The sequence below is a fragment of the Platalea leucorodia genome (assembly GCF_965183815.1).
Source record: "Platalea leucorodia genome assembly, chromosome: 6".
NCBI classification, from domain to species: domain Eukaryota; kingdom Metazoa; phylum Chordata; class Aves; order Pelecaniformes; family Threskiornithidae; genus Platalea; species Platalea leucorodia.
The window spans coordinates 5,706,897-5,733,575 of NC_138828.1; the positions used below are offsets into that span (position 1 = coordinate 5,706,897).

Genomic DNA, 26,679 nt, shown 5'->3' on the forward strand with positions numbered 1-26,679 from the left:
TATTATCGTCTGCTCCCTGATTCAGTACTGAAGGTTGTCAGCCAGTCTAGGAATCAAAATTTCTAACAAAACCCCAGTAAACCTTAGAAAGTAGAGTTTGAGTAGATACCATTTGCTGTCATCATCTCTCAAGAAAATTTAGTTGTTTCTGCCAATCTATACAAAAAAGTTCATATTTGATATTGGTTGTACTTCTGCAGCTTCTTGGTATTCACTTGTTAAGCCCTACTTAATTTAAAAAAAAAAAAAAAAACAAACCTGAGCAATAAGGATTAAGCACCTGGTCAGGAAGTGACCATGTTAATGTTACACACATAGCTTATCTTGGTCCCATTTACAAATGGGAATGGATGTGTCCTACATTGTGAAGTTGCAATAGCATGTTCTAGCTCTTCATACCCTTAGTATTTTTCAAAATCCACTTTTAACCTTCCTTTATAACTTACATTACTTAATTATTTTATGTCTGTCACATTGTTCAGTTGTTTTACTAGAAACTTTTGACAGCAATTGTACTGTTGGCTTGAAAAATTACTGCTTTCCTTAGGTACAAGTTAAAGCATAAGTATATCCTTAGGTGATCTGCCTCTTAAGTTAGCTTTTGATTTATTACTCTCTCTTCTCAAATTTAAGAGCTGGATTATTTTATGCTTTTTTTAATACAAAGAAATACAAAGTGCTTCCAGCAATTTGCAAAACAGTACACAGTCCAGTAAAATGCTATTTGTTTACTTATAATGTTTCAGGAAAAAGTGTAGTTTTGTTTTAGAAATATTCCTATAATATATATAATGTAGAGCATATCAGTATGTATGTATACAACGGTTAAAATGTGTATGTTTTGTTAAGAACTTCTTGCTTCTTCAAAAATTAATATAAGACAGAATTTGTTTAATCATATAGACTGATGTTCTCCCAGCTTCTTGGGGGTGCGAGGAGGAAGGTTGTAAATTTTCTTCAATGTTTAGGTTATTGGCAATTGTCTACTTGGAGTTAACTTTTACCTTTGGGTTAAAAATTTTCAGAAAAACAATAAGTTCTTTGCCGCCACATCTTGCTTTTCAGTGCCTCCTTTGTGTACTCCTTTTTTACTTGATCCTCTGGGGTGAGGAGCCTGTGAGACTTCGCTACTTCAAATGCACATAACAACTAGTGGGAGCAGGAAGAAATGACGCTACTAGTGCAAAATTTCAAAAAGAAACTATCGATGTTTGGAGCTGCGCATTCCCAAACCTCTGTTTGGCAGTGATTTCTTTGCTCGCCATTAGTTTAAGCATGATGATACTTCACAAGTGTGATGCCTTAATTAAATCTCTGGTTTTCTTTTCTTTTAGACTATACCTTCTGTAAAGCTTTGTGGAAGATAGATGTGCGTGCTGCAATGGTGACATAAATATTTCAGAGGACTGGAACAAGTTGTTGAGAATCTGTGTTTGTTTTTAATGCTGCTGTCGAGAACAATCTAAGGCAAGTAAACAACATGAGTTTTATCATGAAACTTCACAGACATTTTCAAAGAACAGTTATTTTGCTGGCCACTTTTTGTATGGTGAGCATAGTTATTTCAGCGTACTACTTGTATAATGGCTACAAACAGGAAAATGAACTTTCTGAAGTCTCTTCAGAAGTGGAATGTGGTGATCTTCAACTGTTGCCATACAAGCTGATGGAGATGAAGACCGTGAAGCCTGTTGATCCCCTGAGGACAGATCTTGTAGTGCTGGTGTTTGTGGAAAGTCAGTACTCAACATTAGGCCAAGATATAATAACCATTTTAGAATCTAGCAGATTTCAGTTTCACATTGAGATTGCACCTGGGAAAGGTGACCTCCCAGTGCTTATAGACAAAAATAAAGGCAAATATGCTCTCATAGTGTATGAAAATATTCTAAAGTATGTGAATATGGACTCTTGGAACAAAGGCCTTCTAGATAAGTACTGTATAGAATATGGTGTAGGTGTTATTGGATTTCACAAAGGCAATGAGAACAGCTTGCAGAGCTTTCAGTTGAAGGGCTTTCCTTTCCATGTCCACAGCAATCTGGGTATTAAGGACTGTTGCATTAACCCTCATTCCCCACTGCTCCATGTGACTAAATCTTCTAAGCTTGAGAAAGGTCCCTTGCTTGGAAATGACTGGGCAGTTTTCCAGATTAATCATACAGCTTATCAACCTGTGATATTTGCAAAAGTAAAGACACCAGAAAACCTTTCACCACCTGCTGCTAAAAGTGCTCTCCATGCCACAGTAATTCATGACCTGGGGCTCCACGATGGGATTCAACGAGTCCTTTTCGGCAATAACTTGAATTTTTGGCTGCACAAGCTGATTTTCATAGATGCCATCTCTTTCCTGTCTGGAAAGAAGCTCAGACTCTCCTTGGATAGGTACATTCTGGTTGACATAGATGACATCTTCGTTGGGAAGGAGGGAACAAGAATGAACACCAACGATGTACAGGTAAAGTACGTGCACAAACTAAATGGTCATTACAGCAAAGTGCTTTTTTTTTTTTTTTTTTTTTTTAATCTTAAAGTGAACGGTTATTAATACCTGGAACTCACGGAGGATGTAGATCAGTAAGTAGCAATGCAAACTGTTTGGGCCTTGAGAGAGAAGGCAGTCTGTCTGGCTTTGAACTGATTCCAGGTGTCGCAGTTCCTTCAACCTCCAGGCTGGAGGAGAGTCCGTGCAGTGTCACTTGTACCTGTACTAGAAAAGAATGTAAGATAAGACGACTCACTGGTTATTATCACTTGTTTTCTCTCAAGTGACACGCAAGTCCCTACTGAGCTACGTTCTATAAACAGGTATGGGGGCACGTCTGAATTCCGTTCCCCTTACTATATATGGAAAATAGTCTCCTAAAAGGAAATTGAAGACGACTGGTTGCTAAGTAACTGATAAAGAAAAGGGGAGTAAGAGTGGTAGTGTTTTCACACACACACAAACACCGCACCCCAGCCATCATGCACAGTTCTAAACATAATGGCAGAGTGTTTAACTCTCTAGTCTGATGATAGCTTCTATCTAAGCACAAGCTTCAGTGGCGTTTGAAAACAGCACAGGACTTGAGGGCTGCACCCAAGAGCTATTCATATGTAACATGCATGTTGGTAGTCTTACAAGCAGGAGGTAAATGTGGTGAGCAAAAGTAAATGTCAACATAAATTTTGAAGAATAGACTGGATTATTAGCTGTTTCAAATAGGTTTCAGATGTCAGGAGTTGGTTGCGGCATTTCACCTTTCTTATCTCTGTTTTATGGCTCTTGCTTGCAAGCAAGGTTTATGTTAATATTGGTCTTAAAAGCTTGTTCTGTCGCTAAATGACTTGACAATTTCTATGTTAACACTTTAAGTTGTGCATTCCGGAAAGCCATTTTTCACTCTCTATTGTGCTGTTCCAGTGAGGTGGTAGTTACAGGTCAGAAGGATTTACATCTTAACCTTATTTCTTGCTGTGTACCTCGCTTTCTCTTTGGGAAGAGTGTTGTTACAAAGCAGGTAGTGAGAGGTCACCTTGCAAAACTGGTACTTGGTCTAGAAGTTAAAATAGGTAAGATGCTGATTGTTGCCCTGTTTGTGCTAAAAATGAGGGAGAATGTGTTGTTAGAACTTTCATAATAGAAAGAGGAACAGGGAAAAGGAAAGGCAAAGACAGCACTGCGTGCAGTTGCTGGTCATTTTTGTTTCATTTTTAACTAGGTTTTGGGGTTTTTTTCGGTGTTAATATATTTGTCAAGCTGCAGTAACCCTGCATGCATTGCTTCCTTAAACAAAAGATTTGAACTTGTAGTTACACTTCAATTTGCTTTAAAATTGCAGCATACGCTCTTTTCCAAAACATTCTTTGTACATGCAATTATAAATAAGATATACCTCCTTGATAAGTAGGTGTTTTCCTAAATAAAGCCTGAACAAATCTCTCACTGGGTTGTGCAGTAGCAGTTTGAAACAGTATGTTTTGTGTTGTTTTTCTTTGTGAGTGACACCTTAGGATTGTCATTTTAGGATAAGTTAGGATGATCAATTGCTAGAATTACTTACCAGAAACAGGAGGCTATTGAGACAAATTTGGTTAAAGCAGATACAAAAGGATAAGCTGTATTGTTTTGGGAAAATAATTTGCAGTATGTCAGAATTTTATCTTCCCAAAATAAAACTGTCAAATTAAGTAGAAATACTATCAAAGTGGAAATAACTTTTAAGTAGGATAATTTCATTTATACAGAACTGTGTTCTGAAACAGTGGAATCTGAAAAAGTGTTCCCTTCTGATTCTTCATCTACTTAAAGTTAAAATGTTCTATTAAACATGTTTTTAGGACTGTCAGATGCAATGCATCTTCATTATTATTAATATCAAAGGAGTTATCCTCTGTGGCACAATGACATGTGGAAGGAATGAAATAAAATCAATTTGTGGTAGTTGAAAATCCATTATTGTAAAGTATATTTGTGGATAAATGACTTCCTATTAAACAGGAGTGTTTTACTGAGTTCTGCTGCATTGACTGTGACAGAATTGTGCGCTGCAAGTGTGAAAATAGGTTGCTAAATGTAGACTATGTATAATTTCAGCACTCAAGATTATCTCATTTCTGCTAAGCTTACATTTTAAATACTAGCGATGTAGAATCGGGTGTAATACTTTTTTGTGTTTTAATTTTGTTTGACATGTCTCCTATTTAGTATTTTCTGGATATACTCACATCTGGTAGGACGGTGAGCTTGCTGAGAGTAAGGTGAACGTTTCTACATGTGCTCTATTAATGCAAAGTAACCTAAAACACTTCAGAAAGCTCCCAACATCCAGAGAACCTCTAGGATCAGTTCTGCCCATTCCTCTGGGATAGGACAGAGTTCAGAAACTGGAGAGTTAATGCAGAACTGATGGCAAAAACAATCGCTCGTTAATGATTCACTACCTAACTCAAGAAGGCGGCATTCGTCTTGGGTCTTCTGAGACAAAGGCTTCTCTCTGTTGAGTGCATAGAGAACCTGGATTCGCTTTGAGCCCCTAATGTTCAGGCACAAGTTAGGTGAGCAAGTTGAAAGCTATGTCTGTACTGCTCTTTCTTTGTAAGAGTTTAAACAGAGAGCCATCACAACAGAAGATATCCTGTAGGATTGAAGAAGCACAGGGTAGTTTTTACATTGCAATTCACAGAATCGCAGAGTGGCTGAGGTTGGAAGGCACCTCTGGACGTCACCTGGTCCAACCCCCTTGCTCAAGCAGGACCATGTCCAGGTGCTTTTTGACTGTCTCCAAGGAGGGAGATCCTCATTGCATGTAAGATCAGGTTTTCAAGAGAATTTCTTCTTCAAATACCTAAATGAGATTTGCAAAGTGGCCAGAATAGTTAATATTTGGATGTTAGGCTAAACTCCCTCTTCTTTAAAGTTTGTGAATTGGAGTTGAGCCCTTATGAAAATGACTATCATAACGCTAAGTGGTAATTTTTTATCAGTATTATGTATTGACCTCAGAAGAGGTTAAGTCAAAAGCAAACCCTCTAAAATGTGTGCCTTTGCCTCATCTTTAGAGGTGCAGAAGTGGTGGTACTTCAGCTTAAGTATCTATAGTGTCAGGGACACAAGTGTAAAGAGCCCTTCTGAAAATCTGTTGACATAGTTTATCAACCTAAATCCTGTAAAACTAATAAATGGTTTGTTTTGTTAAACAACAGATGAAGTTTATTCTAGGTCTACCACAACTTCTTCAATTAAAGACCCAGACAACTTGAAACTGTTGAAACTGTACTTCAGATTTTTAGGCTACCTGATTGTTACAGATTTGCCTGTCAGTGTATAAAATCTGGACTGTTAGCATGTAGTTCTTCAATGTAACATACTGATTAGCTGTCACTGTGCATCAACAATAACCATCCATCTTCATATTTATTTACTTTATCTTCCTCTGGTATAATAGAAATAATGGAAGAGAACATTTTTATAGTCTAATTGCTTCCCACTTTGAAAATAAGCTTGGTAATGTCATCTTGACGTTCATTTTTCAGGAACTTTTTTTCTCTCCTAATGTCTGTCAGGCAGGAGGGACCATTACGCTGTGACAATGTTATATTTTATTTTCCTTGCTTCTTTTAGAAGACTAAGGGCCTGTGCAGTGCAAATAATTCATTTAAATGGACATACAGAGAAAATCTATCTAGATATCCACAGAGTAAGTTTATCTTAATAGACCATGATTGTCCTGGCTGATGGTCTACTAATTTTATATCTTTGTTTGTTACAGTTACTCTTTGTGAAATTTTTATGACTATAAAGCATTGAGATTTTCCCAAGGAAAAAGCAGCTGATAATAGGGGGAAAACTAAATATGATTTCCCCCCCCCCCCCCCCCCCTTGGCAGTTTGTGCAGAGTTGATGGTCTAGGCAGTAAGTTGGTCTACCTTTGCCTTCATTTCCCCAATACACACACTTTCTGTATTTCCTCAAGAAAAGAAATTATCACATTTTCAAAATGAAAAACTAGAACACTGTGAAATTATTTTTTCCAAATAATTAGCTGTGTGATCTCTTCTTGACTGTCTTGTCCTTTGTGTGCTTTTCAAAGGAGACATTTTGAATTGAAGTCAGGATAGGCATCTCTTCACTTTCTTCATTTAAGCCTAATCTTTTTCTATACTTGTAATTATTCCTTTGTAGTTCCAAAGGAAAAAGCTTTATATTAACCATATCCATTATTGGGAGGGGGATGTTATCTTTTTTCTTGATCTATTTTGTGAGCGCGTAGGCAATGCATCTCATAGCATATGTGCATTGAAATGGGCAATACAGGATTGAATCTGCAGTCTTTTGGCATTAGAGTCACTGAAGAATTGGACAACAAGAGCTATCCTCTTTGTGTATCATCTGTGCCAAACAGCGTTCTGATAATGGAGAGGATTTACCCAGAAAGAATAAATTTGTCACATTTTAGTCTCCTTCACTTGCACAGTCTGTTATCTTGCCCAGATACCGAGGTTTATAATGTAGACATCTATATCAGAGCTATTCCTCTAACTTCCATAGCAGACAATATAGAAAAATAGCTCATCTTTAGGCAGGCACAGGTTAAGTGAATTGCACCTTAAAGGTATGTATTTGTTTTTGTTGTTCATAAAATGCTACTAGAGTGACTAAGATCAAATATAAACATTTGCATTTGGTCAGATCCATCTTCTTCCATGTTCCAAAACCAGTGCTGTCACTTTTTTGTTATTTCCTTAGTGCATTGGTGGCCTAATCTTTCGTTTAATATAATCTAATTTTGTTTAATAACAGATTTCTCCCCTAAGAGCTAATTGTTTATTCACTATATTGCAAATTCATCCACATTAGTCAGCACAGCTTAAATTGCTACAGTTGTTTAAAACCCATTAAGTGTCTTTTCACCCTGTGTAGCATATGTGGAAAGAAATCGGAACTTCCCATGGTAAAGCCTACCACTAGGATATAAATTTAAAAAATACAGTGACATATCTTTTCAATTACTCTTGCATAGGAATGACCTAAATATTTGCCTCAGAAGAGAGGCTTAGATATACTTTGCGTTAAGGCAGAATGGCTAAAAGGTGCCAGAAAGCCTGAACTGTCAAGACACGGGATGGTTCCTGTCACAGGAGGAAGTCTAATTCTGTAAGTTAATTGCTTGTTTATCTAGAGGATCATGTAAAAGGTTATCAGTAAAGAAATGATAGATGTGTCATCAAATGTTTCAGTTGCAGAACCACCAGAGATACTCGTGTCTATTCAGTTGCACTGAGCCGTAAATCTTTCCTTTGGGGAGATTCAAAAAGTCTTTTTAATCACCTCTTTAAATGACATAATGAATTAACTATTAAGAACTTTTGTTCTGCTAAATCATTTTACATTCCCAATCCATTAGGCATAGTACCTTTGTGCCATTGTTCAGTGTGCTTGCTCTGTGTGTACATATATTCTTTCTGAATTTGACCTGAAGCTCCTAAGGTATTTTATAATGACTTGGCTGATATAATAAGTGAAATGTACATTCTACCCTTAAAAAGAGGCAAAGAAAGGGAATATTGTTAACTGTGGTGTTTCTGTAGCTGTCTGATGTCCTGGGAAGACTAATTTAACTTCTTGAGTGAATTGTTTCCCATACTGTAGTGTGGAATACTATGCACTGTGAGGCAGAAGAAAATAGAATTAGATCTCAGAACTAAAATATAACTTTAAAAGAAGTTATAAAAATGGTTTTACATATTTTATGGGCTGCTACCAGTGTATAGAATGCTTCACCAGTCAGTCATCTTAACATTTAACTTCTAAAAGCAATTTGGTTTATGTAGCAACTTCTGTGAATTTTAATCTAGTAAGATTGATACAGCCCAGCTTTCATTCTTAAAAGGAGTGTAGTGATGATTGAAACAGAAAGCTGGATAAAAGTCCTCGGTCAGAGGAGAGCGGCTGCAGAGGGGTGACGGGAACGCAGGAGAGCTGGCTCTGCCTCGGGTACAAGACTTCTGGGACTGCCAGGGCAACGCTGGGAATTCCACGCGTGCTTCCTTCTCCTGTTCTGCACCTGCATAGAGCTAGATACAACCAAACCCCATGGAATAAGCTTGTCGCCAAGATTAATTTTACAGCTTATTGGTGGTGTATGAAGACAAAAACTTTGCATGGTAACCGCATGTCTAGTAATAGCCAAGTTCCACATTATATCTCTGTGGACTGCCAGGCAAATAGAGAGGAGGCTACCTTTTTTATGTGTTCAAATGCCCCTGGTCTGTGCTTTATGTTGATACGCATATAGATATTACATGTGGAAAGGACTGGGGTTCAGCAATGTTTGCATACACAACGCTGCCTACCGCCCTGGGGCTGTGGGATGAGCATGGCCCTCCGTAGGAAATCTGTAAAGAGAGCGTGTATGTCAAATAGCAGCGCTGACGTACTCCTCTGTAGCTGTGCAAGAAACTCTACTTGTGCCAAAATGGTAACTACATTTGCCCATTCTTACTGGTTGGCTCAACTATGCACATCATTCATTTATGCAATACTTCTTGGGCACAGCAGCTGTATAAAGATGCTGCATATCTAACCCGTCTTGTTCTACAGTGAAAACATGAAAGAAAGGGAACACTGATTGACCAGTGCATGTTCTTTCCAGCACAGTTGATTCCTGTTAACAGTTTTAAGCGTGAGGAGCCTTACAGTGCTAGCACTGTGTGTTGTTACGAGGAAACCAAATTTCAGTCTTTATTCCTGTTAGTTCAGTGGTTTTTGTTAGTTTTGCATTTGCTAGAATCTATGGCTTGTCTTGTTTGGCTTGGTGGTGGTGTGTTGGAGTGGTTTTTCTGAAAAATCAATTTTTGGAAAAATAAAGCAGTTTGATGTGGTAGTCCTTAGCTCCATTGAGCCTAGGAGAAGCATCAGGTCCTAGGCATAGAATTTTACAACTCAATACTGATGTTCTGTGGCCTTTGAGGCCTTTAGCAAAGCAGTGTAAGTTTTATTCTTAAGGAGGATAATAGTCTATGTATCTGTTTTCCTACTTGCTTATGCACCTGGGCCTAAGAGATGCCAAGTATTTTATATTCCAAAGGAATCCCGTGGAACTTCTGCTCATTCACAAGTGTGCACAGTCTGCACTTCAGAAGTGTCTCGGGTGGGAGAGCTGGGTCAGGAGAGCAGTGCTGCCCATGCTCCCTCATTCATATTGATCCACTGCTGAGAAACTTCACTGCTGAGTGCAGAGCTCTCTGGAGCATTAAGACAAAAGATATCTTAGAAGGAGAAGGCAGATCACTAATCGAAGTTGTTTATAGATATTTTTTTTTTCCTTCTGCTTAATTTTGCAATGCTGGAGTAAAGGAATCTTTTTTTATTTTATTTTATTTTTTAGTTTAAAAGCTGTGACACTATACAGTTCCATGCAAACCTAAATCTTGAAACAGTGATTTTTTTTCAAGGATTGCGCCATCTCCTTCTGTTATGAATTCAGTGGCAGGGAACTAAGAGAAGAGAAATCCATCTCAGTTTCAGCTTTTTTATTGTCAAAGAGGCTGCAGAAACTGCTTCTCGGCATGGTGAATCCCATGAGATCTTCGAGGGTGATGAGAATGATTTGCTTCAAGCTCTTCTACCCCAGCACCGGATTTGACTATTGGTTACGCAGTCCCTGGTCCTCAGTCTGTTTTCATGATAGAACCAAAGTAAGGAAGTCATGGCTTCTATGAATCCACTGTTGATTTCCCAGATAAGCAGATGTGCACTATGGATGCAGTCATGTACATCTTTCCAGATAATTACAGGGTTGTGTTTTGGGGTTTTTTTCCCATTTTCTAAGTCCCCAGATTTCTCTGTAGTGGTGAATACTTTGCTATCCTTAGGCTGAATGCACTCTTTTACCAATGGTGTCTGCCTTTTGTATTCAGATTCCTGTTCGCAGTGCGAGTTGTGTGATTTGTGAGAAGAGCTATTTTATTTCAAACTTAAGCAATTATGCTCACCTGAGATCAAGTGGGCTCACTGTTTCTGCTTTTTCCCTTGACTTGGTTTATTACGCAGAGACATCTTTACACTTGAGCATAAGGGTTCCCTTCCAAAGAAATCCACACAAATGCTTGTGTCCACCCAGCATGGCAGCCTCCAGCGATCATTTTTGGTTCACAGCCATGTAGTTAGCAAGTTCTGTCTTCCTCTCTCTCCTGAGAAACTTATACTTTAAGAATGTATGTGAATATTTCAATGGATGAGATTAAGATGCATGTGATTCTGCACACTTCAAGTATTGTCAACATAACCTAAGCTCGGCTCTGTTTGGTTTGATCCATTTGGCTGTGAAAGCAAAACCTGCCATTCCAAAATTTACGAAGTAAGTGAAATGTATGTCAAGACATATTGAAACCTTAGTGTGCACTGTAAGATGATCAAATCTACTGGATAATTTGTCTCCGCTGAAAAACCTTTTTCAAAGTTTCAAGACTAGTATTTTAAAAGCAATCAGTTGTTCACTGAGTAACAATGTTCAGAGACCGAAAGAAAGAAGGAGGTTGAGAGAAGGCACTTGCTGGGCGTAGATGTTACAAAGTTAATGCCCCAGACCTGGGGCAGGGTTCTAGCTCTGTCTGAGACATGCCTGGAGGCATAATTAAGAACGGTTATTTGCTGAAACAGCTTTCCAGCCTCCTGGCAGCGTATCCCTCAGCTATCCTTTCAGTCTCTCTTTCCTTACATTGCAGGCTCTCTTGGTCAGAGGCTCTTTTTGTTCTGTGCTTTTTGTTCAAAAAGCACTCTGATAATACAAATAATAATAATGCAACTGCAGCTTACCACAGAGCTGTACAGATTCATCACTGTACTAGTGGCTGCTGCAGGGTTTATTCTGGGCTTTTTTAGATGACAAGTTAGCCATCCAATTCCTGCTGCTAACAGAATTGAATAAAATTTTCACGACCAACAAATAAAAACACACTGCAGACAGATCTAGAAATCAAAGCGATTAACTGTAAAACCTGACACCGAAATTGGGCCTACTTCCTTCCTGATCTTCGGTCACCTCAAGGAGGCACAGTCTGGCAAAAAGAGAAAAATGAGGGTAGAAGTGGGACTCGCATGTCATTAATTTCTTTTACAATACAGTTGCGTGCAAAGTGTCCTTTCTTCTTACCTGTTCAGTCTGGAAGAATTCAGTGTGACTACATGACTGATTCTTGGGGATTATGCTTAGAAAACAAAGTAAAAGAAAAGCAGTTGGTTGCCAGTGCATATCTAATCCCTCATGGAATAACAATGCCCTATCTATTTCCAATTCCAGTTTCTTTTTCTGTGCAAACTTCAACACTTCTACAAGGTAGAAATGTTACTCCCTATTTTAAAATTATGTTTGACAGAGCATAAAAGCCTTATGACCAGTTTTTAAAAAATACTTACTCTTTAGGAGATTCCTTCTGATACTTCACAGTCCTGGAGGTGAGTTAGTATTGCTCCTTAAAATGTAATTTCGTATCTGGAATAAATCATAAATTAAATACCATTTTATACTGCAAAAATTATACTACAATACCTTTGAATATGCAAATAGTGGAGAGGACAAAAAGTCGGTGACTGTGCAGATTAAAGCTCCACGGATTCATTCCAACCCAAGTCAGTAAATTCATGTGACAAAGGCCCTGCCATGTTGTACAGAGGTAATGGGTTAGGTCAGGGAACACCAGTTGCTTTTTCATGGAGCTACTAAGCAACGCAGCTCTATATCAAGCTCCTATTCACTTGCCCTTTCAGTGTTAGCACTCCTGAGAATAGCCCAAGTGTCCCTGCTCCCATTTTAAAGCAAACTTGGACTAAAGATAACTCAGAGTTGCCTTTGATAGAACTCTATCAAATTGTGATATTGTTTGAAATTTAAGCTATGAAAAATATCATTTTACATCAGGAAAGTATTTCATGTTACTGACTGAGGAGGTTTCTAGAATATTGTGCTCAGTTCTGCACCACTTACTCAGAAATATTTAGAGAGTGCTTTGAGACACAAGAATAGCCAGGAAACGTCTGAGCAAAAAATGAAAAAATAAAGGCTAAAGAATCCGGTAAGTAATGATGACCAAAGCAGAAAGAAATATGCTGCAGATGTCTGCGGGGTATAAACAGTGATGATGGCTAAAAATATTTAATGTAAGGCACAGAGATATTTAAGTGTAGGCTGAATAGCCAATAGAAGTGACAGAATGGAGGCTATTATCCAAAAGAAAGTAAAAGGATTATGTAAGTCTTGAAAAATCAGGTTTGGCAAAAGGGTATGAAATATGCTACTGGAAGGAATATAATACTGGCAGGGAATTTGTACTAAGATGTATTCTCAATCTCTTACAGTATAATCAAATGCAGAGCTCAGTTTGGATTCCTGTGTGTCGTTTTGAGTCTGCAAGTGTAGCATCTGGCCAGCTGGGATATTTATCTATGTAGATCTAGTTTCCCTAATCTTGTCTTCTAGAAATGCAAACACTCGTGCAAAAAGAGGAGAGGCGTGTATTAACGCTTCTAACAAAATCATCCCCCTGTGTTTCTCCTATTAATGTCCCATGGTTCACTAAAGTCTTGGGGTTTTTTTCTGCTGAATTATATCCCTTAGACTAGGTACTACTAGGAGTCAATGAAACTGTCCAAATTTTTATTAACTTGAAGTAAGTTCTTATCATGTCTTTTCTGTGTTGACCACCTATAATCATGAAAAATATGACTTGAGAAAAGAGTGATATCTGTTGTTTTATGCAAGCTCGTCTTGCTTGCTTTCTCTTTTTCTGTCATTTCTTTGATACCGATGCTGATGTAGCATGGGAATTTCATTCAGCAACTTCAGAGCCACTCATAAAGAGAAGGAAAAAAATAAATATTTGTGACCCTTAGCTTGTGAGCAAGCTGAAGACTGAATTCCCAGCTGTTTCTCACATGGAGCTTTCAGGCAGAAAGAGAAAATGAAAATCTTTTTGGTCAAAGATTTTTTTTTCTGTCAATAAAGGTGGAGAGAAAAAGACCTTTCAATATGCTTCAGCTTACTCTAAGCATAGGGACAAAAGTAGATAGGTATTTTTAATCAGATACAGTATTAAGCGAAGCACAGAAATCTTTTTGGCTGTATTGGGGGGGGAGGAAAAAAAGACTAAGAAACATTTGTGAATGGATTGTGTCATCAATGTGTTGCCCAGCCCGTGGAGTAGTCAGTTTATTTAACATGCCAGTGATGTGGTAACTCTGTTGTGCTTTACTAAACAGGGAGAGCAACTGGCTCTATCATGGGTTTTATATAAATTAGAGTTTGAGTCTTCATTTATTTGCACTTTATTTGGTCTCTGAGATGTAAAACTAAGCATTAACACAAATATTGTGCTTGTCTAGAAGCTTTAGTCTTACGGCGGGGGGGGGGGGGGGGAGTTTAAACTCAGAAGTTAACAAAAGTGTTTTCTTTGATTGTACCAACATTTTAGACATAGCTTGTAGTGTCCAGTATTTCTTTCAAGCTACCTGAATAGCAGCTTCTTACACCTTGGTCTGTGGACTTGAGTCTTCCTGTGATCACGTAACAGATTTATATTGTAACTGTAGCCACCGTTACTCAGTGATCTCCTTCTAAATGCTGGAAAAATATTGTAAAAATTTAAATGCTTTGCATTTTGTGTGCTCTGGATGAATAGATATATACTACCCACTATTGAGCTGTGATCATCTATATAATGATGTAGACAAAACTTTGTGGTCTTGTTCATTTAAAATTCTGCTGAGCAAGAAGCGCAGGCTTCAGGGCTTAAGGGGACAGGTGAGTCTTGGTTTATCCAGGCTCAGACATTGAGGTCCAGAGAATACTGGCATTGAAGAAAAAAATAAAACTGAAGTTTTTTCGGTAGGCTATATTCACAGACTGTTGGAGTTTGATGTATACAACACTGACACCCCATTTTTACTTTCATTTCCTAAAGAAATCGGGTATTTTTCATGTCCCTGTTTGCCTTTGTCAGTCCAGCAATTAAACTGCAAGAGGGTAGATTTAGATTGGACATAAGGAAGGAATTTTTTACAATGAGGGTGGTGAGGCACTGGAACAGGTTGCACAGAGAAGTTGTGGGTGCCCCATCATTGGAAGTGTTCAAGGCCGGGTTGGACGGGGCTTTGAGCAGCCTGGCCTAGTGAAAGATGTCCCTGCCCGTGAGAGGGGGTTAGACTAGCTGACCTTTGAAGGTCCCTTCCAACTCAAACCATTTTGTGATTCTGTGATCAATCTAATGACGTTTGAACCTGCTGGCCAGTTTCAGTCCAATGTGACAGATAGGAGCAGTTCTCAAAGGCAGTTAAATACCTGCTGGCATTCTGGAGTTCAGCGTTGGGGTAAGGCGTGTACGCAAAGCATTGCCTGCGCTGAAGCAGAGGTTTCAGAGTGAGCTCTACATTTATCCTTCACCTTGACCCGCCCCTGGCCAATGCATGTGCTGTGTCTTGGAGCTAGCGGTAGCACGTACTGTCCATTTGTCATCTAGACAGGGCGTGTGGGGCAGAGCGGGAAGGGAAGGAGATGCTTTGGAGACCTAATGGAGAGGGTAGGTCCTCGGCAGCAGTGTCAAATGGAGTACAGGCTATTGCACTGTGGGAATAGCAATTTGGGAAACAAATCTATAGGAAACTAGGTTTTATGGAACAAATTTCTTGTTTTATATGCGGGCCACAGGTGTAAAGGTAAACCTGAAATCTAAATTGCATCTCTAAAAGCATTGGTATTTTAGACAGAGTAATGTGGCCACTGACAAACTCACCAGAGTGGAGCAAACGTAGTGGCCCAGCTGCAGCTTCCTGTGCAGGTGAGGCCTTCGTGGTCTCTGCTGCCGAGAGATTAGGCCTAGAAATTCTTCCAGTGTTGAACCTTCTGGATATTTTCAGTATTCAGTGGCTGTACAGAGCCACATGTTGCTAGCAGCGGGGTAAAAGGGCCCTAAGCAGCAGAGCCAGGCAGTGTGTGGTGGATAAGGGAGCACAGGCTTTGCTGCAGCAGAAGCTCACGGCCAGCCTGTGCAGCGGAGGACTGTCTTGCTTGGAGAGTAGCCCCTGTCCTCCAGCCAAACTCTGCTTGCTGTGCATGTTGGCTGTAGTGAAAGCTAAAGCTGGTGTGTGAGGAAGCATTAAATAACAAGCAAACGTGCTGTTGGTAATGAATGTGGTACTAGGAGCTTGGATAATAACCTCTGTTCTTTCTGAGCTGGATGACTGTAAGATGTATGCACCATTAGATGGAGTCGCCATGCCATTGTCTGAACTTCTAGGACAAAAGATTGTGCATCCTACCAAACAAGATCTGAAGCTGTAAAAGCGTGGGTTGTCTAATGAGGGGGTGCAGAGGTATAAATGCTTTGTGTCTCAGGTAATTGTTTGAACCTGAGTTTTTGAAGCGTAACCCTTACTGGTAGCTAGACAAGTGTCTACATGAATCAGTGAACAACTCTTACAATCTATCTGCTGCTGATGGGATGCAATGGAGACAAGGCAGACTAAGCAGGGACAGCGAAGTGGCCCAGAAGTGAACTGGAAGAGGATCTGAACTGCTCTGTCAGCCTGAGAGATGGCCTGTCGTGCTCGGAGCTGAGGCAGCTGTGTGGGGAGCGTGTGTGGCTCTGCAGTACAGCTGCCTGAATGCTTGCGTTGTGGCTAACCAACCTCAGTTTCCCACCGTACTGGCTCATCAGCAATCGCCAGATCGCAAGAACTTAACTGGATAAATATGAAGAGATTTTAAATGCATTTTAGAGTCACTTTGTTTTTACTTTGAATTCTGTTACACTCTTGAGAACTTACCTCTTCATACTTGGTGTTTCATAAGCAGATAAAGTGTTAGGCAAAAATGCAAGAACCAACAAGTTTTCTGTTGAATCCTGTCTGACCAAAATCTGGTGAAAAATATCATATGCAGCAGTAGGGTGTTTATTAGTTCTATTTCAATTGGCCTGGGGTTTTTTTGACCTTTAAAAGAAATGCAGGATTTTATTTCTGTTAAATGATCTCATTATTCTACAGTTAACTGTTTAGTAATAGTAACCTCTTTCATCAAAGTACAGTTTAATTAAGAGCTAATAATGCAGAATTTCATATAGAATCCTGAAAACAGCATGCTCATTACTTTACTTTATTAAATAGTATTGGCACCAAGTATTTAAAACCTTCAACTTACCTTGCCATAATTAGCTTATTCTCATTAGCCGCTATCTCAGCCTCCAAGAAGTGAGAAGCTGGTGAAGGAAGCTAGAAATATTTCTTAAATCTCTTGGTTGTACAAATGGTTTACCTAGATGAAAGAGCCTAATTACTTGAAAATGTATAATTGGACCATCATCAAGATCGTTATTGTATGTGATATAAAAAAAAACCTCCAAAGGAAGACCCAGTAATGTTAAAACAGTGTGTTCTGATGAAAAAAACTTTTGATTTAAATCATTTGAGGCAATGTTTTCCAAAGCAGCTACTTATATTTTTAGTATCCTTTAGTGGACCTTAAATTCAGATACCTAGTTACAGCATCTGTGCACATAAAATAAAGTTGTGCCTCCTGAATTTTTTGAAAATCAGGTCCAGTGTGTCTTACACTGGACACTGAAAAACCAAGATGCACATAATTGGGCTGCAGCCTGATGTCTCGTCTTATTGACACTTTGAAGAGAAGCTGGGTTACCCAGTTAATGGTGCTTATTGAATTTATTGAAAAGACCCACACTGGCTTCTTCAAACTGGTGAGCATGGGCCTTAATATTATAGGAAGTCAGGTAAGATACTCGGATCCATTCGGATCTGGCAAACAGACCAAATTAACCCAAGCAATCAATGGGAGCTTTGCCTGTTCTGCACATTAAAGAGTTGGGCTCCAAGGCATCCCTGTTTGATAATTTAAAAACACAATTGCTGCAGGTAGAATTTAGCTGTCAGGAAACTACAATAATTAAGTAATTGAAACCAGGTACTTTTGTTTCATCTCCAAGGAATTTTTGCACACATTTTCTGTTTTAAATTCTGCCATGTTACATGGCCCTCTGTAAATTGGCATCCTGCTGGCATGTGGTACTTTTGCACTGTTACATCTTTTGAAGGACTTGGTAGACTTACCAAAATCCATGTTTTTAATCGAAAGAGTAATTTGTTTCTTGAAGCTACTGTATCTTAATAAACAGGTCCTCCCCCCACCTGTTAATTTTGTTGTACAAAGTAGCAGGAATAGCTGTCTTCAGCTTACATGGAATCTGACATTTTTATAAACTTGAAGACATGTATTGTCAGCAGTTTAGCTTTTCCATCCATGTTTCATCAGTCTTTCTGGTTTTGCCAGATTGTGTCCTCTTGGACACCTTGCTTCCACCAAACTGTAGAGCAGTGTCCTTTCCCCACTTAGACAGTTTAGGGTCTTTTTATAATTTATGGTCTCTGCCAGCTAAACGTTTTGCAGAAAAAGCTGAAGATTTTCTTTGTTTTCTTCTCTTGCCCTCTCTGTAGTGTCAGCTTTGTTAAGAGAGGGCACAGTGAAAGAAAATTTAAGCATTCTTCTCCTTGTGTCTGAAGGATATTCAAAATATTTTTTTCAGGTACACCCAGTATACCCAAAGCAATTACTCTTTCTCCTGCACAGATTCAATGTTTATGGTAATAGGTGTCAAAATGCTAATCTTGGAAATCCAGAAAGAATAGACATTGAATTTTAATGATGTTCCAAAATACGTGATTTATCATGAGGGAAACATTTTTCCTCAGAAGCAAAATAGTCTGTCTAATAAAATAATGATTCCCAGCCATTTGGGACGGACCTTCATTGAGGCTGTCTTCTGTTTCTTCTTGCCATGCTGCCTCCAAGCACCCCAGATTCTTGCCCACTGCCTTCCCATCCCCGATTGCTGCCACAGCTTCTTGAACGCCTGCCATCACGATCTTGGTGCTTCTCACTTCCAGGCCCCTGCCACACTGCTGCTACAATATTTCTTGGGGATCCCCACTTCTCCCTGCCCCTCATCTCTCCCTTCCCTAGGCAGCGTGTCCCCCTGCCTCCCTTTTCTGCCATCGACCTCAGCAGTGCCAGGACAAACCTAGGACTGAGAATCAGGCACAGCTTGTAGCCTGGCCTCTGTTCTGTGCCACAGGTTGCCTCTCACGTTAGATGCTTTGCTAGTGCTTCTAAGCTTAGGGACTGGTATGTAAACCATGATAAAGCAAATCTCAAAATAAATCTGGGAAATTCCAAATACAGATTGTTGAACTCTCAAGAGAAGCACAATGCTCTAAAAATAATATTTTTTGTATGCATCATAAATGCAAACTTCAGGCACGTATGTGTTACATTCATCAATTCTCTTTTCGATTTCCTCCCCAGCCCTCTTGTTTGGGTTTTTTTTTTGTTTGGGTTTTTTTTTGGTTTGGTTTTTTTGGGTTGTTTTTTTTGGTGTTTTTTTTTTTTTTTTTTTACTTCTAAGCAGATGATTTTGCAGTGTGGATAGAAACTTTAGAAAAGGTCAGGTTCTGCAGAAGGGAAAGTTCGAGGGAGACGAGTGGTGTGCGTATGCCTGTGCCGGCAGCTTCAGTTGCAGGACTCTTTTCTCAGAGCATGGATGTGCTCAGGAAAGGCAAAATGATGTCACAAAAAGTGCCACATAAAAGGACATCACATCAGTTACAGCTCATTAAACCCCTATATGAAGAACTCAGAAGTTAAAATGGCTTCAGTTCTGTTTCTTCCCTCCCTTGCAGAGATTAAACTAAAGAGCAACTATGGTACAGAAAATTAAAGATACTGCATCAGAGCTCCCATAAAGGGGCTTCATGTGCTTAACTTGTGTGCTTTCACATTACACTGTCTATTAATTTGTTTTACCTTTTCAGAAGGTCCTTGCCTTTATTAAAGAACCAGTACAGCATTAGAAGTTTTCCTCAAAAGCAAAGTAATTCCAAATTTAATGGCTCCTTTGATAGTATTGTTAGACATGAAATAGTAAAGCAAGCATTGAGAGATGAGATCTGCTTCCTGAAAAAAAGGGGGAGGAGACAGGCTTTTTGGAAAATTATGAAGCTGACCTTTCTTGCTTTTGTTACTGACGTGAAAGCATGTACTGATTGGAAGTTTAAGATATTAACACTGCAGCATTGTGAGGCTGTGTCTATCTGCTTGCCAATTTAGTTAAAATCCATGTGATTACAAGTAAAATTAACAGTGTTTTGAACTATTTCGCTTTTCTAGTGGCTAAGTTCTTTAGCAGCTTTTGAGTTGGAAAATAGTTGTAAATATGTTGGTATGGTTATAGAAACAAGTCATAGTTCCTTTTTGGCGAAGCAGAGTTCAACAAAGCGTTCTTGATTTATTTGTTTGATCAGCCAAGATGTTTGGGTCTGAATATTTTTGTTGCTGCTGAAGAAATTACTATTGTCTGTTTACCGAAGACAAGTTGACACTTGTGACTTCTCTGTGATAGACTATAAAGTGAAATCAGGTAAAGAGATATTTGAGGATGGGAAGCACGATGGTTTCCTGGCTGTGGAAATGGGAAGCAAGTTTGGTGACAGGGGTTTTATCCCTGGGTTTACTGCTGATTTACTTAAGCAAGGGCTTTTGACAGCCCGTGTCATGTGTCTGTGCCTCTGTCTGTCCTGTCTGTAAGATGAGAAAAATCAAATAAAACTGTTCCCTTTGTAAACAAAGCTGATATTTCTGAATGAAAGTGATAAAAAGAGCTAAACATTATGGTTGTCAAGAAAGAAAGAGGCCATCTATACAAAGGCAGGAATTTTCATACATTTCCATTGTGTGACTATTTCAATTAAAGAACAATTCTCGTGGTTCCTTCTGTTCCGTTTGTGTTCTTAGAGTCCATTTTCTCCTAAATTCTCAGTTAGTTGAGATCCCATTGGCAATTACAGCAGCTTACATTTGCTGAGATGTTTCATCAGAAATGAAATAGAAATCACTTAAATGGGATGATGCTGATTAATCATCTGAGAATCTGGCTTTATTTACAACGTACATGATTTCTTATATTCCTTTCATTATACTGGAAACTTGTCAGGTGCAAGGATTAAAAGAACTCCGTTGTTTTGCTGTCGGGATAACTTTTGTCTGTTCCTTGGATTGTAACAGGGCCTTTTTCTGAGATTATTTTGGACTGTTCATGAAGAAGGGGGTCTTTCATCATGTATTGAATTCTCACATTTGATTTCTGGCACAAGGAATTTCCTAAATCTAGTATGTGAGCTTAGGAAAAGTTGAAAAGAAAGTACTCCCTTGTAGCTTTGTACATGAAAGTGATTATGTAGCCATCAATTTATTTTTCTTATAGTACCAGTGGAAGTATAACACATGTACCAAATGATTATTTATAAACTTATGAAGGCTTTACTAAACAGTTTTTAAAATATAATCTTCAGTACTAGTGTATTTATATAACATCTCATACAGATACCCAGGGGGGCTGTTCATAAACCAATCATAAAATATACAGAAAATATCACCAGCTTACTTTCAGCATATAAAACACCGTTTAGAAATGAAATTTCAGGCTTTTCGTCCCCCTACTTTTCTCTCTTTCTGTCTTTCTGATAGAAACTCACAGTAATAGGCCCTGCCATCTGCTACTATATATTTTTCATGAGTTTTAACATTTTGTTTTTAGAACCTGAAAGATGAGTAAAATGTCAAGTCACCCAGAAAATAATCATAGGCACGACAACTCAAATGTTATCTCAGCTTGTCTGTACAAAAAGTGGTTCACAGCAGGTCTGTGCCCTCCCTCTTTGCAGACAGAGCAGGTACGCTGTTGGTATTAGCTGATACATTTTCGAACACCACCACAAGGCTTTAGCAGAAGATCTCCTGTTGATTTTAATGAGTAATGTAGCTAAAAAAACAACGGCATCGCTTTCAAAGTTCATTCTGGAGAAGGTGAACTTCAGATTTCCTTTAGAGTTTTGTGTTATTTGAGTGTTCTGTGGAGTGTCTTATCGTGGCTGCTGGCCTAAATAAAATGGAGCCTCCAGGCGGTCATTGAGGCGAGAAGGTGGCAACTACAATAGCAAAATTAATTCCCAGCGAAGAAGTAAACTCTATGTTGTATTATCATAGAAATGTCATGGGCTTTTTGCTACCCTTCTCCCTCCTTACATTTGAAAGCCTGGGTTTGCGACTCTCCTGCCAGCCCTGTAGCTGCAGTGTGCCAGGGCTGTACAGCAAAGAACTCCTTCCAGGTCATGTTTCTCTGGCATTTCCAGCTGCTCTTTGTTTTTCCCCTTCTATTTTTCCATCGTGCTGAGACTAGACTGGAGCTGACAAGCTGAGAAGGTGTTAGAAAGGTACAGGATAAGACCTTCAGTTCAAAAAATGCTCACAGTTCTTAACTTAATTTGGAGGGAAAGAACTGTGCCGCCCATTCATGCCACCTTACTATCGAGCTGCACTCAGGATCTCTTTCATTCGACAATATGTACTGTTAACATAAGAAGTGTATAGCTGTATCATTTGCCTCCTACATTTTTAACTGTGCAATGATAAAATTATTTCATTGAATAGGTTCCCAGCAGCTCAAGGATGGTTTTCATAATAAATCCTCTGCAGATTTGCTACCTTTCATTAGAATGAGAAGTCTCCTTGGTGATCTTTGCACTCTCAGCCTGTGCAAAAGCCCTCATTACAGTGCTGCAAGATTTTTCTCTTAATATTCCACTTCAGAAGTCTCGAGCTTGTTTTCAATTATCTCCATTCTGTGCTTCATTTTACTCATTCCTTTGGAAAGTCCCTTGTTCACAGGACTTTTTTCAGGCTTTCTAGTGAAAGAAGATGATCTTTACCTTACAGCAACAGAGAATCATAGAATGCTTTGGGTTGGAAGGGACTGCTAAAGGTCATCTAGTCCAACCCCCCGGCAATGAGCAGGGACATCTTCGACTAGATCAGGTTGCTCAGAGCCCCCTCCAGCCTGACCTTGAATGTTTCCAGGGATGGGGCATCTACCATCTCTCTGGGAAACCTGTTTCAGTGTTTCACCACCCTCATTGTAAAAAATTTCTTCCTTATACCTAGTCTGAATCTACCATCTTTTAGTTTAAAGCCATTATCCCTTGTCCTATCGCAGCAGGCCCTGCTAAAAAGTTTGTCCTCATCTTTCTTATAAGCCCCCTTTAAGTACTGAAAGACCACAGTAAGGTCTCCCCGGAGCCTTCTCCAGGCTGAACCACCCCAGCTGTCTCAGCCCTAGTACTGCTCTTTGAAATTGCCTATGCTGTTGTTGCTGGAGCTACACTGCTGAAGAAGACAATGGGAGAGGCAAGTTACTTCCAGATCTGAGAGGACCTTAAGAAATACGAGGCAGAAAAGCGACGGTTCTTTCACAGATTTAGGTTTGTGATTAATAGATATTTAATGAACATGCTTAGGCATAACGTTCTGGTCCGCTGAAATGGTGAACGAGGCAAGTACTACTGATGACTCAGGTTTGAAACCACTCACGTTTCATCAGCCGTGTCAGCAAAATTCAATTTTGCAACCCCCCAGGACAGGGACAAATGGCTGCCTCTCCTGTTGCTGCAGATCAGCCCCCTCAAGCACCAGCTTCCCTGAGCTAGCCAGAGCTACAAGCTTAGCGAGCTCGCTGAGGCCTCAGATGCAGGGTAGTGGAGGATTGGAGAGCGGCTGTGTTCCCGCTTCGGGCAGTGCTGCAGTCTCTCAGTGGGGCCAGGCGAAAATGCTGAGCTCTGGAAAGGGAGTGTTGGGCAAGGTGAGCACAGAGCAGGGGCAGATGCGTCAGCTGTGGTGTGTGGCCACCTCTTACTGGGAATGGGTGCTCCGCTGCCTGCTGCCTGGGGCCGCTCTTGAGGTTGGTGCACAGGGCAGCCCCTGCTATTGTCACCCTTTGCCTGATTTTGTCACTGTAATGTTGTAGGTATGATAGTGTAAGGAAACGGGCTTGACAGAGTTTGCAGATGGAGATCGTACTTTTGTTAGAACTGATACAGATGAGCCCTGGAAAAGACCTGAAGATGGATATTGCCTCCATCTGTAAAATGGGTCATATTTTAAGGAACTGCAACTATACATGCCTATATCTAAAGCTGGACTTGAACTCCATGTTAACATTTTGTTGTCATTGGCATTCTGGTTAAAAAAATAATTGCAGACAAATTACTCATATGATGAAAATGTCGAAAGAAACTGTAATTAAAATTACTGGCTCGTGTTTTTCAGGGCATCAAATTGTCATTGAATTTCAAGAGTGGGAAGCCTACCAGACCTTTAAACCTTTGAAAATCTCCAATGATTTTAATCTTTTTGTGCTTTTAAATACATTTCCCTTTCATAACATGCTTATAGTTACTAATTTCTAGTATTGCTTTTAATCACCTCATTAAAATCATTGTGCTATAATGTATGTTTACTTTGAACACTCTTGGCGACTTTTGATGTATAAATATTGTCCTTTCTTTCAAAGGTACTGCATGAGTGCCTGTCTCCAAGTGTGTGTGCTGTAGCTGGCCGTACACTTCTGATGTGCTGTGGGCAGTGTCACAAACCTCCAGAGAGTCCGATATGTTCATAAATTACCAACTATGAAGTGTTCAGTTGAAGGCAGGCTATTTGGAGGAGTGTGCACTCCAAGTCTCATTTTAGGGGAGGCTTTTTGCTCTTATGTTTTGTTCTTGCTTTGCAAAGTTTTGTTTTGCATTGGAAAGCTAGGTCTCTTTCTTACACCTGGAAAACTGAAAGAGCGAACAACAGCAGAGCATAAGAGTTTGGGAGAGAACTCCTGAAAGTACTACATCAGTCTTGGGAGTAACAAATCCAGAACACCATAATGAAATCAAAGAGTGAGGCTGTATCTGAGGAATAATAGCTTTCTCCTTTCTTCCTGCATGCTGGTTTTTTGTTTGTACTAATTTAGTGCAAGTACATGTATGCTGACAGCCAGTATGCTAACTGTCTGAGAAATGAGTCAGAATTTGGGGGAATTTAGATTTAAGTTCTTTGTGGAATAGGCTTCATCTAGCTTCTTTCTGTCTTTCTGGATTTTTTTTTCATTGCCAGTAATTTTGAAACATGACTAAAATGTTCTGTATGTACTTGATCTGATCTAGAGAAACATAATTCTAATAGACGCTGTTCACCCCAGGGAATGGAGAAGTGGTCGGGGGCACAAGAGATCTGAATTTCATTCCTGGCTGTATCCCAGGTTTACTGAGTAATTAGTGGAAGGTCTTTCCTCTGGCATGTGCCTTTGTTTACCTAGCTCATGATTCAGGGAGTAAAACAGTAATTAATAGCTGGTCATCTTTATGAGGAAAACGATGGAGTTTGCATGCTGTCTTTAATCTTTACTTGATAATGAAGATATCTGTTACTTCTTTGTCATATATAAAGAGTTAGTTTTAAATAGCAAAACCAATTGAAAAGACATATACCTGTAAAAATATTATATTGTTATATTAAATTTCTGTGCCAGGTGTCATTTTCTACAGATATGTTTATATGGTGGGTTGTTTTTTTTCAGGCCCTGCTTGACACTCAGAATCTTTTGAGAGCTCAGATTACAAATTTTACTTTCAACCTGGGATTTTCAGGGAAGTTCTATCACACAGGTAAGAATGAAATACTAAAATCATTTTTATTTTGATGGTAGTATGAGGAGAGTAGGAATGATGGAGACTAAGGTTCTAAGTAGAGAGAAGAGTTTCCTTCATAATAGGATAACTAAAAAATCAAATTGTTCTTTCTCCCAGGTTGCTTTGGGACATATATTTGTGCGATTTACCAAATCAAATTTTTCTCCTAAAGTTATTATACTGGATTAACCTTTTGTTTGAGCTGTAGTCTGTCTGGAAATAACCATGTAGATAGAGTCTCTAAACACCTCTTTGCAGCAACAGTTTTCTTTTAAAAAAAAAAAAAAAAAAAAAAAAAGGTGCTCATTCTTTGCATAATAGTCCAATAAGTAGAGCAATGATGTGGAAGTAGGAGAGCCAGGCTGTAATTTCTAAGAGAAAGACTAAGCCCTTCAGAAAAGTGTCCTGTCAGACTATTAAGTGTTCTGAATAAGAGGAATGTTGTTCCTCCTCCTCCTCCTGCAAGCTGGGACATGCAGAAATGGCAGAGTCACAGGGCCAGGAGGAGACTTTGCAAGAAGCAGTCCAAGCTTGGGATGACAGCTTTCTGTAGGAGTTATATGTGTTACATGCGTGTCATTGGATAACAGTAAAATCAGTCCTGAGGGTGGAATAAACACATCTCTCACTGTTGCTTTCATTCAATTTGACCTAGCTCAGACGCTCACTACAGAACCTCTCCCAGGAAATGGGGAGAGAGAGGCATGTAGAATAGGTGAACTGGATTTTTCTCTGCAGCTTTCCTGAGCACACCGAGAATTTAGGTGGCAATTTTAGGTGGGCTGGAACATCTTGGAATGAGGCACCTGTAATTCTAGCAAGCTGCGATGCCTGCATTAGGTGCCAGTGTGGAACAGATTGAATTCCTCCTCCCCTTTTATTAAAATTCAGTTCCTTTCAACCTGTTGTTGAGTGGTAAATTCCATGGATCAAATGAAATTTTCTATTGACTTCACTGAGAGATCTGTTGAGCTACCACAGCATATCTTTTTGGATAGTTTATTCTCTGTTGTAGAGATATAGCAATATATAGTGCTCATTAAAATAATTTTATGCTTAAACCTCTGTAGAAATAGGGAGAAATAAAAGATAAGGTATTAAATAGGATGTGATATAGAAGAAAGAAGGTGCTCTCTACTGTGAAAGAGAAAGAAAAAGACACACATGCAAAAGAGGACAACATCAGAGCCTGGAAGAGAGAGACAAAAGACAACACAAGAGAAGTCATAGTTGAAGAATGTTAATATGAAAAGAGGGGAGTGAAGTGACGTGTTAGCTGAGACTAGAAACCAAAACCAGATTTATTCAAAACCAAAGAAAGATGCGCAGATCTTGACTATGCTCGCAGCTGTGCGTGTTACATAGCAGAGGGATGAGCGTAACTCTTCTTGTGCTCAGCTGTGCAGTTGGTCAGTATTACTTGTCATATTAAGAAGAGAAGAGGCAGGGAGAGAAGCCTATTATTTAGAGCTGAACAGCTGGAGAGGAAGGCAGCTGGGGCTGCACAGGCCCTCCACAAGTCTCTCTTGGACTCGGCAGACCTCAGCTAGACTTAGTAA

General features: G+C 39.4%; 1 protein-coding gene across 1 annotated transcript in view; it reads left to right on the top strand.

The window, feature by feature from the left end:
• Positions 1-1,480: 1,480 nt before the first annotated feature.
• The window catches only part of LOC309592397 (bifunctional heparan sulfate N-deacetylase/N-sulfotransferase 3), a gene marked incomplete at both ends in the record, with an annotated part of 61,680 nt that continues 36,481 nt past the window's right edge, over positions 1,481-26,679 (top strand). Inside the window, 2 exons of the mRNA XM_082315723.1 lie at positions 1,481-2,461; positions 25,009-25,096. Of these exons, the coding sequence (XP_082171849.1) occupies positions 1,481-2,461; positions 25,009-25,096 (1,069 nt within the window). The remainder of the gene's footprint in view (positions 2,462-25,008; positions 25,097-26,679) is intronic.